We start from the raw sequence: 22115 nt of genomic DNA, 5'->3' as shown, positions 1-22115 counted from the left end.
GTTGGTTACACCGACATATTGGTCTGGAAAACTATCCCTAATACACTCCAGGAAATCCTCCTCCACCGTATTGCTACCAGTTTGGTTAGCCCAATCCAAATGTAGATTAAAGTCGCCCATGATAACTGCTGTACCTTTATTGCACGCATCCCTAATTTCTTGTTTGATGCTGTCCACAACCTCACTACTACTGTTTGGTGGTCTGTACACAACTCCCATTAGCGTTTTCTGCCCTTTGGTATTCCGCAGCTCTACCCATACAGATTCCACATCATCCAAGCTAATGTCCTTCCTTACTATTGCGTTAATTTCCTCTTTAACCAGCCACCCTACCCCACCTCCTTTTCCTTTCTGTCTATCCTTCCTGAATGCTGAATACCCCTGGATGTTGAGTTCCCAGCCTTGGTCACCCTGGAGCCATGTCTCCATAATCCCAATTATATCATATTCGTTAATAGCTGCCTGCGCAGTTAATTCGTCCACCTTATTACGAATAGTCCTTGCATTGAGGCACAGAGCTTTCAGGCTTGTCTTTTTAACACACTTTGTCCCTTTATAATTTTGCTGTAATGTGGCCCTTTTGGATTTTTGCCTTGGGTTTCTCTGCCCTCCACTTTTACTTTTCTTCTTTCTATCTTTTGCTTCTGTCCCCATTTTACTTCCCTCCGTCTCCCTGCATAGGTTCCCATCCTCCTGCCATATTAATTTAACCCCTCCCCAACAGCACTAGCAAACACTCCCCCTAGGACATTGGTTCCGCTCCTGCCCAGGTACAGACTGTCTGGTTTGTACTGGTCCCACCTCCCCTAAAACAGGTTCCAATGTCCCAGGAATTTGAATTCCTCCCTCCTGCACCATTCCTTAAGCCACGTATTCATCTTAGCTATCCTGCTATTTCTACCCTGACTAGCACGTGGCACTGGTAGCAATCCTGAGATTACTACCTTTGAGGTCTGCTTTTTAATTTAACTCCTAGCTCCCTAAATTCAGCTTGTAGGACCTCATCCCTTTTTTTACCTATATCGTTGGTACCTATATGCACCACGACAACTGGCTGTTCACCCTCCCCCTCAAAAATGTCCTGCAGCCGCTCTGAGACATCCTTGATCCTTACACGACGGGGGCAACATACCATCCTGGAGTCTCAATTGCGGCCGCAGAAAAGTCTATCTATTCCCCTTACAATAGAATCCCCTACCACTATAGCTCTCCCAATCTTTTTCCTGCCCTCCTGTGCAGCAGAGCCATCCATGGTGCCATGAACGTGGCTGCTGCTGCCCTCTACTGTCCTTATGTCATCCTTCATTATCAGGACTACACCCCCTGCTTTTCCATTTTGCCTGTCTTTTCAAAACGTCAAGTACCGTGGAACATTTAGTTCCCAACCTTGGTCACCATGCAACCATGTCTCTGTAATGGCTATTAGATCAAACCCATTTATCTCAATTTGTGGCACTAGTTCGTCTACCTTGTTACAAATGCTTTGAGCAATCAGATAAAGAGCCTTTAATTTCATTTTTTTACTATTATTCTCTGCTTTGACCTTATTCACTGCTGCACTGCTACCGTTAAGCTCTCTGTCCCTTCCGGTCACACTCTGCTCATTTTCACCCAAATCGCTAAACTGCTCTATTGCTTGACCTTTCTCTTTAGATTCCTAAATTTCCCCTCACCTGACCCCCCCCCCTCATGGACCGCTTCCTTTTCTGAGGAGTTGCAAACATTCCCACTTCCGAACTTATGATGGAGGGAAGATCATTGATGAAGCAGCTGAAGATGGTTGGGCCTAGGACACTGTCCTGAGGAACTGCAGCAGTGGTGTCCTGGGGATTGACCACAACCACAACCATCTTCCTTTGTGCTCCAGCCAGTGAAGAGTTTTCCCCCTGATTCCCATTGACTTCAGTTTTACTAGGACTTCTTGATGCCACACTCGGTCAAATGCTGCCTTGATGTCAAGGGTAGCTGCTCTCACCACACCTCTAGAATTCTGCTTTTTTGACCATGTTTGTTTGGTCCTAGGTTGTAATGAGGTCTGAAGCCAAGTGGTGCTAGCAGAAGCCAAACTGTGCTCATTAATTCTCCTGTATCCCAAGTCGCTGGTACTGACAGATCTTGGTTTCTTGTTTTAAGATTTATCCAGCATTGAAGCATGTGAGCTAAAAACAGACCTTTTCAAAACTTTCTTAAAAAAATTAGTTCATGGGCGTTGCTGGCAAGGCCACCATTTATTGCCCATCTCTAATTGCCCTTGAGAGGGTGGTTGTGAGCCGCTTTTTTGAACTGCTGCAAGTCCATATGGTGCAGGTACTCCCAGAGTGCTGTTGGGGAGGGAGTTCCAGGATTTTGACCAGCAATGGTGAAGGAACGGCAATATATCTCCAAGTCAAACTTTCGCCTATGAAATTCCAACAGCACAAACCAGCAAATAAAAATATAATCGCAAAAGGGACTGAGTTGCCTGGGTTTTGAGGGCCAGTTTAGCAGGGTTTGGGGACCGCACATGGTCTTGGGAGTCATAGGTTGAACACCCCCTGCATTGCAATACAGATGGTCATTCCTATAAAGCAATAACTGAAACAAGGTAATGTGACTGTAACACTGCGGATTGCTGGCACGTTACCATTCCCTCCATATTTAAATGATAATAATGCATTAAAAGATGAGAGAATAATAGCAATCAATTTACATTTGCTTCATAAAATGTTAAGTATTAATTTTGCTGTATTTGCTTACAGCAGTGGTTTTGAAACTATTTGGGTGAGGGAGTGAATCTTAATTAAAAAATGGTCCATCTGGATTTGGCGCATGTGGCATAATTACTCTAGAATTGGTGCCGGCTGCACAAAGCTTGCAGACTGGGAGCCGGCAGCATTAGTACAACGACGACAACTCACATTTATATAGTGCCTTTAACAATAAAAATGTGGCAAGCTGCTTTACAAGAGCATTAGCAGACAAAATTTGACACTGGGCCAAAAAGGAGTTAGATGTAGTCCTTACTCCTAGGGGGATCAAGGGGTATGGTGAGAAAGCAGGAATGGGGTACTGAAGTTGCATGTTCAGCCATGAACTCATTGAATGGCGGTGCAGGCTCGAAGGGCCGAATGGCCTACTCCTGCACCTATTTTCTATGTTTCTATAAAGAGGTATTAGGACGGGTGACCAAAAGCTTCGTCAAAGAAGTAGGTTTTAAGGAGTGAGATAAAGAAGGAGAGAGAGGTAGAGGCGGAGAAAGCTGAAGGCACAGCTGCCAATGGTGGAGCGATGAAATTTGGGAATGTGCAAGAGGCCAGAATTGGAGGAGAACAGGGATCTTGGCAGGATATAGGGCTGGAGGAGGTTATAGAGATGGAGGCAAGGCCATAGAGGGATTTGAACATCTTGGCGACCACGAAGGGACCTGGGTTAAAGGAGTGTAAATCAGTCATGATCAGCGCTTCTGGCAAAAGATCCCAAATGGAGGAAGGGATTTCTTCATATGTATTTAAGAAGGTTAACTTCACTAAGAAATAGATGCTAGGCTTGTTGCGTGCTGAGCATCCAGTGGACACAGCCGCAGAATGGACAGAGGGCAAGGAGCATAGGCGCAGTATTGAAAAGACGATATGGCTCGTCTGTCTACAAAGACAAGTCCAATTGCTAGATGAGCATGTTGGTAAGTTAGAGGCAGAGCTCAGGGAATCCGAGGCACAGTCAGACGCAAGGGCGGTAGTAGGGAGCAGGTTACGCACGGAGCTAAGGGATGAGAAGCTGGGAAGAATAAGCCAGGAGAAAACCTTCCGTAACCATGCAATGCCAGGTAACTGAGGCAAAGGGGAACAAGAGGGTGGTTGGGGAGGAGAATGCTCGCTTGTCGCGTAAGGGAAAGATGCTAGAAGAGCAGTTGAAGGATATTCAGGTGGTATACAGAGTCGGCAACACTGGAGGGTTTGATACGGGTATTCATGGTCCTTGCCAGGAGCAGGTTCGGAATTTGACTAATGCTACATAAGAACATTAAGAAATAGGAACAGGAGTACCCCATGCGGCCCCTCGAGCCTGCTCCGCCATTCAATAAGATCATGGCTGATCTGATCATGGACTCATATCCACTTCCCTGCCCGCTCCCCATAACCCCTTATCCCCATATCGATTAAGAAACCGTCTATTTCTGTCTTAAATTTATTCAATGTCCCAGCTTACACAGCTCTCTGAGGCAGCAAATTCCACAGATTCACAACCCTTAGAGAAGAAATTTCTCCTCATTTCTGTTTTAAATGGGCGGCCCCTTATTCTAAGATTGTGCCCTCCAGTTCGAGTCTCCCCCATCAGTGGAAACATCCTCTCTGCATCCACCCTGTCAAGCCCCCTCATAATCTTACATGTCTCGATAAGATCATCTCTCATTACTCTATCTAAGGCCAAAGGGATGGTCTGCTTCGTAGCTCCGTGAATGGCCCGGGTAGATAAGGAGGACTGTGAGACAGAGGAGGACGCTCGACCACTATCCGAAGTGCCGGGACCAGGACCCATATGCCCTGTCCGGCAGTGGAAATACGGTGCGCCCGTAGACAGTCAAGAGCAAGGACCACTGTAGAGTGCCTTTGTGGTCCTGTATACAACCTCCCAGCTGCAGGCAATGGTCTCTAACCTGACCAAACTGACCAGCAAACGGGACCCATCTGTCCATTTTACGGATGTGGAGCAGGTGGGGGGGGGGGGCGGGGCGGATCAATAATTGTAACGAAGCTGAGGCAGCCAAATTACTTTTATTTTCCCTGGATAGTAGGTTGTACCAGTCGCTCTCAGCAGGTAGCAAGAGGGGGCATGGTACGTTAGAGGGGATAAAGGATGACATCCTAAAGGCCTCAATGATGGAAGTCCCTTCTCCCAAGTGGAAAGGACACTGCAGTTAGCTGGGGAGACACCGCAGGCTTTCGAGGACAGGCTGTGGCCCGTCTACCGAGTGCCTGTGTGGGGGTGCCCGACCAGACGCAGCTGCAGTGGGAGTCTAGGGCTCACTGGCTGAGGACCCTGGTGGTTAAGCTCAAGGCCAAAGCAGAGGGGTGGTTCGATTCCAGGAATCCCCAGATCACAGAAGAGCGTGTGATCCCGGCAGTTAACTCTCTCTCTTAAGAATGGTAGGGGTGAGGATGACAAACCAAAGGGCAGAGTGCACGAGGTAAAGCCTAGTGGAGGCAACGTTAGGAGAGAGTGGCGCCAGGAAGGGATTAGCTCAGAGAAGAAGCAGGGTTGTTATGGGTGCGGGAGTAAAGGGCACTGGAGGAGAGACTGCCCAGTCCCTGACAAAGGGAGCGGAAAAGGGGATCCTCCAGAGCCAATGCAGAAAGCCACAGCTCAAAAAGCCAAAGCTGTGGCGGGAAGCAGCACTGATCCATTCGCGGTATTAGTAGCTGCTCTGTGCGCAGTCTTTCTGGCAGGGCAGGGTGGGGTGGATGTGGCATCAGGAAGCGTACTCCCATCTGCCCCGAACAATCCTGACCCATGACTAGGGGCTTGTCAGCCCATTTACCTGTGCCCACTAAGTTATGATGCTTGGAAAAGACCGTGCGTGAAGATGGGGGTGGAGAAGGTGCAAGGGACCTACCTGCTGGACACTGGAGCTTCAAGCACTATTGCACCACATCACCTCTATCGAACGGGGTCCCATATGACTTAGTAAGGTTCACCGGGAACGAACGATTTGGTCATTCTGCATCCCGCTAGCCATCGATCTGGGTACACTCCATATGGAGTGGAAATGTGTTCTGATGCAGTGGGAGCGGGAGGGAATAGGCATTTCGGGGGCAGACTTCATACTGGCCCACAAGATATTGGTGGATTTCTGGAATCACTGTCTTTGGGGGGCAGTATGCACGGGAAAGGAGAAGGTGGTGGTAGTTATACCAGGGAAGCAAGGTGTAAGGGATAAATTATAAGGTTGCAAATAGGGGGTCAGAATTATGCTGAAGGTAGAGAACTTATAAAGTGCCTACGTATGTAACACTTGCTTATGTAGATAAACACACTTATACACATTAAACTCTAGTTTAACTTTAGTAACACTTAAACAGCCAGTCAGCAGTTTTGTTTAAAAGTCCCTGAGGAAGAAATAAAGAAGCCAGTACAAACCACCCGAGGCGTCGGATAGACTGGGATAGAGGGCAAAATGGAACAAAACAATGATGAAAGATGGACAGTTGCATGTACCACTCAGAGCCAGTCTGATAAGAGTCAATAAATCAATGTAACTTCACTGACAGAAATAGACCTATCAATGATTTTGTAGGAGGTGCTCCTCTCCAAAACCTGTATAAGTTCTACATGAAAACTCATGTATTTCAGAGGTTGCACGACTGAACCTTCCCTTGCAATTGCTCATAATAAAAGCCGGTTGAACCTCGGATTTTGTGTGTTCACTTCTGTGGTCGTTATACAGTGGAAGAAGAGCGAGGTGTCGATTAATTATATCAGTTAGTCCACCTTGAAGGAGAGAAGCCTCCTTTTTAACCCCTACACAAGGCAAGGGAACCATGTGTACAATGAAGCCCAAGGGTAGTTATGACCTTGAACTATTGGTCACTGCTACCCCGGCGGAGTACAGGATGTCCGAGCCAACCTCGCGGCATTCGCTACACACAAGCACGACTGCGGGAGGGTAGCAGGGGTGGTGGTCAGAGTAGAAGGAGACCCCATGGCCCGACCACAGAAACATTACAACTTCCCCAAAGAGGGAGAGGCGGATTTAGAGACGGCATGGGTATCACTGGTTGAGCAGGGTTTGTTGAGACCCATAGCGATCCATGTGAACTCTCAGATTTGGCTGGTTAGGAAGCCGGACAATTCATGGACTATCGGATTCTTAACAAGAACATCCCAGCCTGTGCCCCCACCGTCGCAGCCGTAGCCGACCTGATCGGGAATATCCCAGCATCCGCGAAAACATTCACAGTCCTAGACATTTCAAACGGATTATGGTCTATCCCTCTCAAAAGGGATATAAGTTCGCATTCACTTTCAAGGGTCAACAGTACACATGGACTTGCCTTTCCCAAGGGTTTCATAACAGTCCTTCTATTTTCCACCAATGTATGGCCAACTGTTGAAAAGGGTTCAGGAGACCACAGCAGATTGTGCAGTATGTGGACGACCTGCTTTTGTTCTCCAAAGAGGGGGGAGGAGCATGGCCCACTGCTGGCTGAGCTGCTGAGTGTCTTTTAAAGGAAGTTGGGTTCAAGGTTAAGCCCAGGAAAGCAGATTGGTCAGCAGGAAGTAAAATTCCTCGGGCTGACCGTGCGTGCTGGGGAGAGGGTCATTGCTGACTCAAGGAAGGTGGTACAGGAGCTACCTGCCCCGACCACGGTAACGGGGGTAAGATCCTTCTTGGGACTCACAGGGTACTGCATGGATTTCATAGAGGACTATGCCGTTACGGCAGCCCCTCTACTCTGGCTCCTTCACAAGGGAGTGGGATGAGGACTGCATGGCAGCTTTTAGTCGTCTGAAGAGAGATCTGCAGACCGCACCGGCTTTAGGAGCAATTGATAGGGGAGAGGAGTTATTTTTGGAGGTAGCTGCCACAGGGGACAGTTTGAGTGCAGTGCTGCTCCATGAGCGGCATGGCAAGCTGAGGCCTGTGGTATACGCATCAAGAATCCTCACAGATGTAGAGAGGGTGTACTCCAATTGTGAGAGGCACCTGCTTGCCACACACTGGGCTGTGAAGAGATCACAAATCTTCACGGGAGCATCCCTGATAACTCTCTTAACCCATTATACGCCCACTCAGATGCTTCTGGATGGGAGGATAAAGGATGGCACGGTGAGCAGTGCACGCATTGCTCGCTGGACTTTATTGCTCTCTCAGACGAATTTGAGTGTGAAAGGCCTCTGTGAGTCCAAGCTCGTCGCAAATATGATCTACCCAGGGGTGGCTCACACATATTCTGTTGAAGGAGTATGGGTCGTAGACATAGGGTTTTGGGCTGGGATCCATCCCACGGGCCGCGAGATCTATGTAGACGGGTCACTGGAGCGACTCACTGGATACGGGATTTTTGACCCAAAGGCAGGCATTGCCAAGGCCATTAAACTCCTGAACACCATGAGCGCCAGCACGCTGAACTGTTGGCAGTGGTGTATGTGGTTACCCACCGCAAAGAGTTCCCTACACCCTACACGATTTGCTCGGACAGCATGTTCACTTGCAATTCGTGTACAGAATGTTTAGCCATTTGGTCTCGTCACGGGTTTTCATCTGCAGGCGGGAAACCCCTAGCAACTGAGCCATTGTTACAATAGATCATAACATCGAAAGGAATCCAGGGGGATTTCTATATCCACAAAGTCAAGGCCCATTCCAAGACAGAACCCCGTGCGGAAGGCAATCAGCAGGCCGATGTACTGGTCAAAGCAGGTGCTCGAACAGGCACGTTTTGGGATCCATGTGGGTTGAGTCTGGTAGCAGCGCTCAGAGACAGAGGTGGGACACAAGGGAGTGCAGGGGTAGCATTGGCCCCAGACCTAAAGGTGGTCCAGGCACAGGATCCCATCCTAAAGACTGTTTTGGAGATGCTGGCTAAGGGAGTTAAGGTAGAGGGTCCATACGGAGAGGCAGGTAATAAAGTAAAGGAAGGGATGGTTTACAGAGGGGAACAGTGGGTAGTTCCGCAGCAGCACTGGAGAGAATTCCTTCAGTTGGCCCACGAGGGTCCAGGAGCGGGGCACCCCGGGCCGGAGACCACCTAGCAACGGTGGCCGCAACTGAGGGAGGACGTCCGTGACTTCTGCGCGGATTGCTTGATGTGTGCTGCAAACAATCCTGACCCTCAGAAAAGGAAGGTATCCATGGGACACACTAGGATTGTGGAGGGACCATGGCAGGCCATACAGGTCGATTATATCGGACTGCTGCCCACCGCGCAGGGAGGTTACAAGTACTGCCTGGTCCTGGTAGATGTGTTCTCTAAATGGGTAGAAGCCTTCCCTTGCCGAACAGCCACAGCTTTGGGGACCGCATGGACTCTAGTGAGAGAACTCTTCTCTAGGTGGGGCCTACCACAGTATGTGGTGTCCGATCAGGGGAGTCACTTCACAGGGGCAGTCATGCAGGCGACTCTGAAGATGCTAGGTGTAGAGGGTAAATGGCACGTCGCCCACAACCCGCAGTTATCGGGGATTGTGGAGCGGATGAATAGGACCATCAAGGAAAAGTTACGGAAGGAGACGGGAGACTCGCCTAAAAAATGGGTGGAGGTCTTGCCGTTAGTTCTGATGGGTGGTCCGAGCCAGCCCGTCTAGAAGCACAGGGTATTCCCCGCATGAGCTCGTGACTGGCAGGGTCATGAGGACGCCCAGCCATGTACTGGCACCGGTTCTCATGGAAGGTCAGTTGAGAGGTGTGAACTGGGAAAGGTTTGTTAAGAATCTGTTTGAGCATCTCAAACAGATCCATTGGCAGGCTGCATGGGGAAGCAACATCGTAGAAATAGTTTATTGCTCGAGCCACAGAAGCACCACGAGTGGAAGGTCGGAGACTTCGCCAGGGTAGGGACTTTTGAACCGCTGTACATGAGACCGTACAGTATCGTGGATAAGGCAAATCCGATGGTACATGCAGTCAAAATGCCCCGACGCACTAAGTGGTTCCATGTCAATCAGTGCAAGCTTTTCAACCCTGGGGAAGAGCTGATAAGAGGAGGAAACAGCAGGGAGTGGTGAGCTGCGCTACAGGTGTGGGTCTCCAGCCCATAATCTGGGACTGTGAGGAGCCCACAGAGGGACCAGCCGTTCCGCCTGTGGGGGTAGGAGAGAGAAGGAGTGCCAGGATCCCACGCCAAGGGCGCCGTGGACACCTCCTTACACACCGGTGAACGAAGAAAGCTGGAGTCGTAAGAGACCCATAGTCGAGGAGAACTAGTGTGGCCACCCGGAGACGGGTGGCGCTGTACATAACTTCTTTCTCTCCTATCTGTTGCCTTAGCTTGCCTGTATAGTTTGTGATTTACATATATTCCGGTTACCAAAGGTAATCATGTGTAGCTGGGTCTGGAAAGGTAAGGCATCACCCCAAGGACAACGTTGCATTCTGTGTGTTTTTCAGGCAACGCCTAAGAACAGGATAAAGTCAGCCATATTATTCTTGATCGCCATGGTTGAAGCCAGCACGAGTCGCAGGGGCGACACCGAGGAATCGGTTGTCTTCAGCTGCAGCGGCGGAGACGGACTGACCGTGACCACTGCAGGTGGCTCGAAGGATGGGGTGAGCATCTATCTCCCTGAGGGAAGATGGCCGGGATGGCTGGGGTCGAATTCCACCCACGACAAATTCACCTATGGTGAAGCGCCCATCCCATGCCCGAGAATAGGGGTCACCACCTCCCGAGTTAGGGTAGCGGAGGGTAAATGGGTGTGCCTTAGCTGTAGGGACACATTCCACTGGGAAGGTGGTGGTGGCTCAGGAAATTGAGCGCGGGCACAGGGGACCGGACAGCTGACTGGGAAAGACTAAGTAACGACACGGACTGGACGATCATGGGTTCTCAGGGAGGAGTGAATGTGTGTTGGGATAAGTAGTGGGAATCCAAGGAAGGGATTTATGTGTGTATGTGGGGGTCGGAAAAGATCTGCCCAAGGGGTGTGTTGATCGCGTTTAGCAGGCGAAGCCAGGACTCCGAGCGTGGGATCGGTTGGGATCGGAGTGGGGACTCCTGTCTGATCGCAAATCCCCCAAACACCATCAACGCCACAGAGCTCATCTCATACTCCAGGAAGCCCCCGCCCAGAGCCCCGACAGTACAGACGACTGTAGATAGGTGTTCCACTACCACCAGGGGTCCAGAGAATGGGTTGGTGTTAATCCCTCCTGACAAAGTTTTGTTTCAGAACGTGCACTACTCCGTGGCATCCGTGATCCTGAACCTGACTGAAGTCCACCTGCCTGTGAGGTGCCCGAAGATGGAGAAGCTTTATGAAGCTCTGTTAAAAGTGATGTTTCAGGAATTTTATGAACTGGACTATGGAAATGTAGATAAAGAACAGCTTTATGGTCTGAATGTTGGGAATAGTGTGGGGTCCGGGAGGCAGAGAAGAGGGACCTGGAACGATGTAGCCACAGCGTTCAGTATAGGAACGGGTATTGTTAATAGTATGAATAATGTACAACTCCAGATGTAGATCACTGGGTTAAAGAACCAACTGCGTAAGATTCTAGGGGAAGAGAATACAGTGGTGGGTTCAGAGCGTCATGAGGACTAGGCAATGACTGTTCATTTAAAGGAGGTCATTGCGGAGCTGGACCTAAACTGTTAATAATTTAGCGGAGCTAAAACTGTTAATAATTTGATATGGGAGGACAGGAATGCCTCGGAGCAGGCTGCACGGAATGAGGTGTGTGTGTTGTATGGAGCATGGTTGCTGGGCGAGGGCCGCAGCAACCTGGAGGACCTGAGGCAAGGTCGCGTTCCTTCATGGTTAAGCAATAAGCATCTCATCGCGCTGCACCCGTATAGCAATTCGTTGAGCCCGTGCCAGCTTCGTTTAGCCTCTGAAGCCTACCCTGTCCCTGTAGATTGCAGGCGATCCAACCATAGTGATGGGAATTGTAGTGAGGATGCCATTAATGGACAAGTCATCCCAGCCATCACCGGTATACAGGGTTGAGAATATCGGGGTCATTCATGGAGGAGTGCATGTTCGTTTTAAAGCGGTTCCGCCGTAGGTCATAAAGTGGGAACATGCTATGACAGGCACGGACCTCTTTGGATGCCAGAGCCGGGGTGCACACGTAATACTGTGTCCCCAGCACGATACTGCTTTTGCTCGATCAGAATGTGAGTTTGCTTCTGCAGGCGCGGAACCTATCAATTGCACCATGGAGGTGATGGCACCAGATCACGTACCTCCACAGGTAGCATATGTGGGGAGTGGGACATGCTGTGTCACCACAAGTGCACCGCTACCAGTACAGTCAGGACATGTGGTGTCCGGTGAGATACAGCAGTTTTTGTTTCAAACCCAAGGCTTTGGGTCAAGTGGCACAATAGAGCGAATTATTCCCATCCCCGAATCCTTGACCATTCACCTCACTATGAACAACACCTTCACGCATCTCCAGGACTATGTGGAGTATTTCGGGTACCCGATTCCTTTTCTGCTGGAGTTAATAAATACTGTTGAGCTCTCCCAGAAACAGTTATACACTTTAGAGCAAAAGATAGTAGAAGTGGGGGAGGAGATCAAGGGGATTGTCTTGCCACCGTGGTGGGACATCGGTCTGAGTATAGAGATTCCTCCCTGGATCCGTGTCTGTTCCCATGCATTGGTTATCATACAATTGTTGCTTGTAGGCTACTTGTTTTACACCAGCTGTAGGCGACGGAGCCAGATGCTCCGAGCTTGGTGGCAAGGGGTGTTAGATCGACTTGAAGATGTGTAATTAATTTATATTGATGATGGTTTCTCCCTGCCAAACCTTGTAATGTACCAAAGTTCTGTAAGCAAGTGTATTATATTCTGGTTATAGTTTTACACTCTGTATTGCGCGATGTTGTCATTTTTGTAATGTATTACCACCTGTCAATGCTGTACTGTGTGATGTGCGCGGTGACCTTTTTTTGGTAACGTTTTGTGGAGTGGAACCCAACCATTTGAATGTGTCAAGAAGCCGTTTTTGCTGATGTTTTGACTCTGTAGAAGGGAACTGTGACACGCAATAAGGGTTACAGTTCTGGGGTGTTACAACGTAAAATCAGGGAACAGCTTCACTTGTGGGAGACTTTGGCCTTTGCTCTCTCAACGAATGATGCTTTATGGAAAGAAAAAGCATCAAACGGGGGCTGAAGAGATCGCAAAGTCTCTGTTTAAAGAATGGACTCAGTCGAGAATATTTTGTGGAATTTATGGGATTTTTCTGAGGGTATTTTTCGCTGTGATGGGATCACCCTGTGCAGAGAGACTGCATGGCAATTGGCTGTGACAAAAGAACTGTTAGTCACCCAGAATGTATGAGTTTGCCCGCAGTCCTAGCTAAAGGAAGGGGGCCATATGCATAAGCACTTCTCACCTCCATCTCAGAAGAGAAGCAGAACAATGAACCACTAACCTGGCCAGCCAAAGAGGAGCCAGTTTTTTTTCTCCCAAAACAAAGACCGAGATATGTCCCAGACTCGGGGCCATTAGTCCAATACACCGGAGTGCTTAGAAACAAAAGGGTTTTAAAGATTGGCGGGAAAGATAGAGGTAGCAAGGCTCCTATAATAGACTCTTTTCCACCATTTCGCTACCCTTCTCCCTCTCGCTCTCAACGTAACAAGAAGTAGTACCAGAGGAGGAAGCCGCAGTTCTGCAGAAGAAGCTGCTGAGACAGAGAACCGCATACGCCTCACAGGGTACGGCCTCCAGGCAGTGACTTCCCACAGCTGAGCTGAGCGATCGAGACCGACTGTGTGTGGCGGTGAGCATGGTCGCGAGTGTCCCAAGCCGGTAATCAGATATCCCAGACGAGCTAGGTGAGGTGTAAGGGCTTAGGGTTTTCTCAGAACTGAAGTTTTTTGGGGCTATTCTGGGGAGGAAGCTTTGTTTGGTTTAGCCAGGCGAAGGGGCTGCGACTGGGTAATTCGTTGGTAGGGGTGGAGTTAGAATCCACCATAGCAACAAGGGAATTACTGCATGTTACCGGTCCTCAGTTTTGTACTGTATGTATGTTGTTTGTAATCTGGATCTTATTCTCCACAGAGACAGTGATTTTTGTTTAGTAGTGCATGTTTTAGCCAGTGTATGTTAGACTAAATAAATATAAGTACGATTTTTCACAGAAGCATTCCTGACCGTGACTAATTCCATTTATTCTCTGAATAATAATCCTTGGATATAGAATTTTCGTAAGGCTGGGGCAATTTGAACCGTCCGTCTAGCAATTGGGCTAGGATCAAAACCACTTACAACACAAGATTGAGAATTTTAAAATTAAGGTGTTGCTGGACCAGGAGCCAATGTAGGTCAGAGTTTTGGATGAGCTCAAGTTTAGCAAGGGTGGAACATCCCACTAAATCCAAATACAAAAACAGGAATTAACACACTCCCAGTGAAACCCCAGAAAACTTAGGCTGGTTCTTCTGTAAGACTACTTTTATAGCTTTCTAACTGCACTTTAAAAACAATTCATTGGCTTTGAAGAGCTTTGGAAAGCCCTGAGGATAGGATATGTAAATGCAAGCTCTTATTCCTATCTTACCATGTATCCTCTTGGTTAAAACACAGGAAAAGTCAGGAATGGGAAAAGGTAATTTTGTTCCATTGAAGCCAGTCTCTCTAGTGCATTAACTCCTCAATCATGGCAATCTAATTGGTTTTTGAACAATTGCAATAATTTAAATTGTATTGCCTCGGTTGGCAAATTATTCAAAACATTTATTGTTTCTTTGTAATACTTTTGAGTGAAATATCTTTCCTGACATGTGTTTACTTTTCACTCATTTCCATCTCTATCCCTAATTTCTTGACTTACACTGAAGTAATAATCTTGGTTTACCGTATCCATATCTTCAATGAGATTTCCCTTTTGATCTCTTTATTGTCTGTAAAGCTTAACTTCTACCGTTTTTCTTCAGAGCTCATCTGCTTTACACAAGCTCACTCTTGTTCCTTTTTTCTGCACTATTTCTAATGCAAGTACATCTTAGAAATACTGTTAAGTGTCTTGAAACCCAAGAGCAATCACTAATCCTTTAGATTCAGTTCGACGGCCAGGCTCCTAGCATTTGGGTTTCTACATGCAGCCATTCAAAATTAAAAATTATATTTACCTTGGGATCATTTCAAAATTAAATAGCTAATATTGTGGGAAATATGAGAGCTTTAATGGGTACATTTTGAAAATCCCCATACCATTAGTGGGGATTTGCATTTCGGCTACAGATCAGAAAAGTGAGCAGTAGACCCACTTGCATGTTTCATTGCTACTGGGGCTGATTTCACAACTGGCATTTTGAGGCCGAGGATTGAGGTTGTGCTACTGGCATGTGCATCATCATTTAAAATGTAAGCAGAATACATATCAAGTTTACCTGCTGACAATTTTACAACTTGATATATCAGCCCTTTCGTGGAGGGGTTCTGGATTCATGCATGGGATACAGATGTCCTATCAGTACATGTCCAGCAGGATGGTCTGCACCAATGCTTTTACTGGAGGTTGGCCTTCAACACCAAATAGGACTACCCACAATTGAAGCACTTCCTGCAGTAGAATCAGCCATCTCTTTCGCATCAAAAGGGAGCAGCATTGCTACACATCTTCACTGTGCCATTGTGAAAAATTAAGCACATCTTCTACAATACTACAACGTTCCCTGGCTGGATTTTTCAATCCCGGCTAAACGTGCTGTAGGCCAAGCTCTCTGGTCAAGCTCTTTCTTTGCTAGTAGTCTAGTAAAATGAGTGGGTGAGCCTTATATCACAAAACTGTGCAGCTCAACTGTCTTACCATAGGGAGCACCTGTGCACTGGACGAGCACAACCTAATTTTTGCTAGGGTCGTAAAAATGGGACTGAAAAGAACCTACTAGAATCTTCATTCTTATCACTGCGTTACCTTTATTTAGTCAATATTGTTATTGATCAGACAGCCATGAACGTTTCTTAAACCATTAATAATTGAAATGGTTTCTATTGTATTGAAGTATTTGTTGGTAAAATCTCACTAGCTCTGGAAAGGAATGGCAAATCCATAGATGAGTCTGTAAGGGCTAGGATGGCAGTCTCTGTTATGAGCAATTAAATGGCATACATTCATTGAAAAATGAGAAATGTTGCTGCTTGAGAACTGTTTGGTACTTCATAAAATCAAATCATATGGTTACATTTGCAGATGTCTCCTCTCAATGGGCCCTAAATGAAACATGTTTGGCCAATGTCAATTCAAGTTTCTAGAATCCACAGCACAAACTGCCTGGAAATTCCGTACTAACTGGAACTCCCCATTCAATGGAGCCACAAGGATGTTTGGTATGGGAGCTCTTCAGCCACAGGGAGAAGACAGTTGAGGAGGATTCTTGCGCTGACTTTCCCAGTGGCCGACAGCAGGGTAATTCCTCTGTAGTTGCCGCAGTCGGACTTCTTCCTTTTTTTGAAGATGGTCACGATTACAGCATCTCTGAGATCTCCTGGCATGCCTTCCTCCTTCCAGATAAGAGAGATGAGGTCATGCATTCGTGCCAATAGTGCTTCACCACCATACTTTAGTGCCTCAGCGGGGATTCCATCCACTCCCGATGCCTTGTTGTTCTTGAGCTGATGGATGGCCTTTTCTACCTCGCACAGGGCTGGGGTTTTGCTGAGATGGTGGCTGGCAGTATGCTGTGGGATGGAGTCGAGGACACTCGTGTCGCAGGCAGAGTCTCGTTTAAGGAGATCTTCAAAGAGCTCCTTTCAGCGGGCCCTGACTGTCTCAGTGTCCTTAATGAGTGCCTCTCCATTCTTGGCCAGCAGTGGGGTGGGGCCTTGGACTGTAGGTGGTCTTGACTGCGCTAAAGAATCCTCCCACATCATGGTTGTCGACCAGTTGCTGGATCTCCCGTGCTTTCTCCATCCACCATCTATTCTTTAGGTCGTGGGCTTTTTGTTGGACCTCGGCCTTCAGCCGCCTGTAGAGCTGCTTTGCTGCTCCAGAGTTGGGTTGCTGCTTTAAGTTCAGAAATGCCTTGCGCTTGCAGCTTATTAGCCCCTAGATCTCCTGATCGTTCTAGTCAAACCAGTTGGTGTTTCCTGGTAGAGTGACCGAGTGTGGCTGAAGAGCTCCTCCCAGAATCACAAAGCGGTGCCATCCACTAAGTGGTAGAACGGATATAATCTTCACCGTGCGACAACTACAAGAGAAATGCAGGGAACAGCACGAATCTTTGTACATGGCCTTCTTTAACCGCACAAAGGCCTTGGACACTGTCAACCGTGACGGACTATGGAGCGTCCTCCTCCGTTTCGGCTGAGCCCAAAAGTTTGTCACCATCCTCCGTCTGCTCCACGACGACATGCAAGCCATGATCCTGACCAGCAGATCCACCACAGATCCAATCCACGTCCAGACCAGGGTCAAGTACGGCTGAGTCATCGCGCCAACCCTCTTCTCGATCTTCCTCGCTGCAATGCTCCATCTCACTATCAACAAGCCCCCCACTGGAGTGGAACTAAACTATAGAACCAATGGGAACCCGTTCAGCCTACGTCGCCTGCAGGCTAGATCCAAGGTCGTCCCATTCTCTGTCATCGAACTACAGTACACGGACGACGCTTGCGTCTGCGTACACTCAGAAGCCGAACTCCAAGCCATCGTCAACACCTTCACCGAGGCGTACGAAAGCATGGACCTTACTTTAAATATCCGTAAGACAAAGTCCTCCACCAACATGACCCCACCACACAGCACTGCCCCCGGGTCATCAAATTCCATGGCTCGGGCTTGGACAATGTGGACCATTTTCCATACCTCGGGAGCCTACTATCAGCAAGGGTAGACATCGATGACGAGAGGTCCAACACTGCCTCCAGTGTGTCAGCGCAGCCTTCAGTCGCCCGAGGAAGAGAATGTTGAAGACCAGAACCTCAAATTTGGCACCAAGCTTCTGGTCTACAGGGCAGCAGTGATACCTGCCCTCCTATATGGTTCAGAGATGTGGACTATATATAGCAGACACCACAAAGCGCTAGAGAAATACCACCAGCGCTGCCTCCGCAAGATCTTGCAAATCCACTGGGACGATAGATGCACCAATGTCAGTGTCCTCGCCCAGGCCAACATCCCTAGCAAAGTGCTGACCACACTCGACCAGCTCCGTTGGGCGGGCCACATTGTCTGCATGCCTGACATGAGACTCCCTAAGCAAATGCTCTACTCGGAACTCCTACACGGCAAGCGAGCCTCAGGTGGGCAGAGGAAACGTTTCAAGGACACCCTCAAAGCCTCCTTGATAAAGTGTAACATCCCCACCGGCACCTGAGAATCCCTGGCCCAAGACCGTCCAAAGTGGGGGAAAAGCATCCGGGAGGGCGCTGAGCACCTCGAGTCTCATCGTCGAGAGCATGCAGAAATCAAGTGCAGACAGCGGAAGGAGCATGCGGCAAACCAGGCTCCCCACCCACCCTTTCCTTCAACCACTGTCTGTCCCACCTGTGACAGAGACTGTAATTCCCGCATTGGACTGTACAGCCACCTGAGAACTCATTTTTAGAGTGGAAGAAAGATAGTAAGAGTTTCTACAGGTACATAAAAAGGAAAAGAGCGGCTAAAGTAAATGTTGGCCCTTGGAGGATGAAACTGGGGAATTAATAATGGAGAACAAGGAAATGGCAGAGACATTGAACAAATATTTTGTATCGGTCTTCACGGTAGAAGACACTAAAAACATCCCAATAGTGGATAATCAAGGGACTATAGGTATGGAGGAACATAATACAATCACTAAAGAAGTAGTACTCGGTAAAATAATGGGACCAAAGGCAGACATGTCCCCTGGACCTAATGGCTTACATCCTCGGGTCTTAAAAGAAGTGGCTGCAGAGATAGTGGATGCATTGGTTGTAATCTACCAAAATTCCCTGGATTCTGGGGCGGTCCCAGCGGATTGGGAAACCGCAATGTAACGCCCCTATTTAAAAAAGGAGACAGACAAAAAGCAGGAACCTATAGGCCAATTAGCCTAACATCTGTCATCGGGAAAATGTTGGAGACCATTATTAAGGAAGCAGTAACGGGACATTTGGAAAAACATGATTCAATCAAACAGAGTAAGCATGGTTTTATGAAAGGAAAATCATGCTTGACATATTTGCTGGAGTTCTTTGAGGATGTAACGAGCAGGGTGGATAAGGGGGAACCAGTGGATGTGGTGTATTTGGATTTCCAGAAGGCATTCGATAAGGTGCCACATAAGAGGTTACTGCACAAGATAAAAGCTCAGAGAGTTGGGGGTAATATATTAGCATGGTTAGAGGATTGGCTAACTAACAGAAAACAGAGAGTCGGGATAAAAGGGTAATTTTCCGGTTGGCAAACAGTGACTAGTGGAGTGCCGCAGGGATCGGTGCTGGGTCCTCAACTATTTACAATTTATATTAATGACTTGGATGAAGGGACCGAGTATAATGTAGCCAAGTTTGCTGCTACAAAGATGGGTGGGAAAGCAAATTGTGAGGACACAAAAAATCTGAAAAGGGATATAGACAGGCTAAATGAGTGGGAAAATATTTGGCAGATGGAGTATAATGTGGGAAAATGTGAGGTTATCCACTTTGGCAGAAAAAAATAGAAAAGCAAATTATAATTTAAATGAAGAAACATTGCAAAATGCTGCAATAGAGAGAGACCTGGGGGTCATTGTGCATGAAACACAAAAAGTTAGTATGCAGGTACAGCAATAATCAGGAAGGCAAATTGAATGTGGCCTTTATTGCAAGGCAGATAGAGTATAAAAACAGAGAAATCCTGCTACAACTATAGTGTATTGGTGAGACCACACCTGGAGTACTGCGTACAGTTTTGGTCTCTGTATTTAAGGAAGGATATACTTGCATTGGAGGCTGTTCAGAGAAAGTTCACTAGGTTGATTCCAGAGATGAGGGGGTTGACTTATGAAGATAGGTTGAGTAGGTTGGGCTTATACACATTGAAGTTCAGAAGAATGAGAGGTGATCTTATCAAAACTTATAAGATAACGAGGGGGCTCGACAAGGTGGATGAAGAGAGGATATTTCCACTCATAGGGGAAACTAAAACTAGGAGACATAGTCTTAGAATAAGGGGCTGCCCATTTAAAACCGAGATGAGGAGGAATTTCTTCTCTCAGAAGGTCGTAAATCTGTGGAATTCTCTGCCCCAGAGAGCTGTGGAGGCTGGGTCATTGAATATATTTAAGGCGGAGATAGACAGATTTTTGAGCGATAAGGGAGTAAAGGGTTATGGGGAGCGGGCAGGGAAGTGGAGCCGAGTCCATGATCAGATCAGCCATGCTCTTATTCAATGGTGGAGCAGGCTCCAGGAGCCAAATGGCCTACTCCTGCTCCTATTTCTTATGTTCTTATGTTCCTCGCTTTCAAAGGATTGTCTATGATGATGATGGTGTGGGATTCAATATTAGTCGAGTGTAGGAGAGATATCTTCAGAGCTTGAAGGAGTTCAGACACATTGTTATGACAGTATGTGTGTAGAGGGAGATTTACTCTAACAAATTACCAATGATAAAACTTAACCTGGTGAGGCTGATGAAAAAAAAAGCATCGCAACATTCTACTGTCAGCCAGATGTTCCTCACTTTAATAAGCACAAAGTTCCCTGACAGCCTAGTGGGTAAAGGAATTGCTTGATGTAGCCACACAAAGAATTGGAATACTAGCTTTGTGATGACTTGGACGAGGGCAGTGCAGCAGTTGGTACTACAATCAGGCTTGGAAAATATCAGACAAGATTCCTGCTCCTGATTTCACCCGAGTTTTCTGGATAGCAAAGTGCGGACATCGAGTGAAAACCAAATTGGATTGTGCTGTACTGCTCTTCAACATAAAGAAGCCTACTAACACACAATCAGCAGCGTCATGCATGAATAATAGTCACTTGAGTGCCACCTGTGGAACCACACAGAAGATTCAGCGCCTCGAGCAAAGGAAAAAAGTTGAGAAGTTAATTTGGACATTCAGGAATTTAAAAAAAATTGCACAACTGCATAGAAATTTTATGAGAAAATGATTTCAGATGTATAATTATCTTCTTTATATAGGTACCTTCTCAAGGATAATTAGGGATGGGCAATAAATGCTGACCTTGTCATCCCTATTTATCCAATCTGTCCCCTCTAGTTACCGACTCTTCTGCCACTGAAAACAATTTATGCTGATTTATTCTCTCAAAATCTTTCATGATTTTGAACATCTCTATCAAATCTCCCTTGAACCTTCTCTGCTCTAAAGAGAACAACCCCAGCTTCTCCAGTCTATCCACATAACTGAAGTCCCTCATCCCTGGTACCATTCTAGCAAATTGCTTCTGCACCCTCTCTCAGGCCTTGACATCCTTCCTAAAGTATGGTGCCCAGATTTGAACACAATAGTCCAGATGAAGCCTAACCAGTGTTTTATAAAGGGTTAGTATAACCTCCTTGCTTTTGTACTCTATTCCATTATTAATAAAGCCAAGGATCCCATATGCTTTATAATAAAAAACAGCCTTCTCAACTTGTCCTGCCACCTTCAAAGATTTATGTACATGCAGCCCAGCTCTCTCGGTTTCTGGACCCCTTTGAAAATTGTACCATTTAGTTCATATTGCTTCTCCTCATTCTTTCTTTCAAAATGTATCACTTCACATTACTGTGTTAAAATTAATCTGCTCTGTGTCTGCCCAGTTCACCAGTCCGTCTAAGTCCTCGGTAGTTTGTTGCTATCCTCCTCATTGTTTACTATATTTCTAATTTTCATGTCAATTTACAAACTTTGAAATTATGCCCTGTATACCCAAGTACAGGTTATTAATATACATATCAAAAAGAGCAGTGTTCCAAATATCGAACCCTGGGGAGCTCCACTGTAAACCTCTCTCCAGTCTGAAAAACAACCGTTCATCAATACTCTCACTTTCTATCTCTTAGCTAAATTTGTATCCATGCTGCCACTGTCCCTGTGGAACCAACCAGGGAGCAGACTATTTTAGATGTGGTAATCATAGAAATTTATAGCATGGAAGGAGGCCATTTCGGCCCATCGTGTCCGATTAAGAGCTATCCACCCTAATCCCATTTTCCAGATCTTAGTCCATAGCACATTAAGTGCACATCCAAGTGTTTTTTAAATGTAGTGAGGCTTTATGCCTCTACCACTCTTTCAGGCAGTGAGTTCCAAACACCCACCACCTTCTGGATAAATACATTTCCCATTATATCGCCTCTATACCTCCCTCCAATCACTTTAAATCTGGTTGTTGATCCCTCTGCCAAGGGAAAAAGGTCTTTCCTATCCACTCTATCCAGGCCCCTCATAGTTTTATCCACCTCAATCAGGTCTCTCCTAAGCCTCCTCTGTTCCAAAGAAAACAAACACAGCATCTCCAATCTTTCCTCATAGCCAAGATTCTCCAGTCCAGGCAACATTCT

At 47.1% G+C, this 22115-nt stretch overlaps 1 protein-coding gene and 1 long non-coding RNA gene across 3 annotated transcripts in view; one reads left to right on the top strand and one right to left on the bottom strand.

Moving 5' to 3' along the window:
* Positions 1-22115, bottom strand: part of LOC139273871 (fasciculation and elongation protein zeta-2-like) — a 276060-nt gene that overhangs the window by 81838 nt on the left and 172107 nt on the right. The window contains exon 4 of the mRNA XM_070890947.1: positions 9245-9387. Coding sequence (XP_070747048.1) covers positions 9245-9387 — 143 coding nt within the window. The remainder of the gene's footprint in view (positions 1-9244; positions 9388-22115) is intronic.
* LOC139273001 (uncharacterized) overlaps positions 1-22115 on the top strand; it is a 46774-nt gene that overhangs the window by 7987 nt on the left and 16672 nt on the right. The gene's annotated exons all lie outside the window — the stretch shown is intronic.

Source organism: Pristiophorus japonicus, chromosome 9 (genome assembly GCF_044704955.1).
Source record: "Pristiophorus japonicus isolate sPriJap1 chromosome 9, sPriJap1.hap1, whole genome shotgun sequence".
NCBI lineage: Eukaryota > Metazoa > Chordata > Chondrichthyes > Pristiophoridae > Pristiophorus > Pristiophorus japonicus.
Note: the sequence above shows the minus strand (reverse complement) of the source record. Positions and strands in the feature narration are given on the sequence as shown.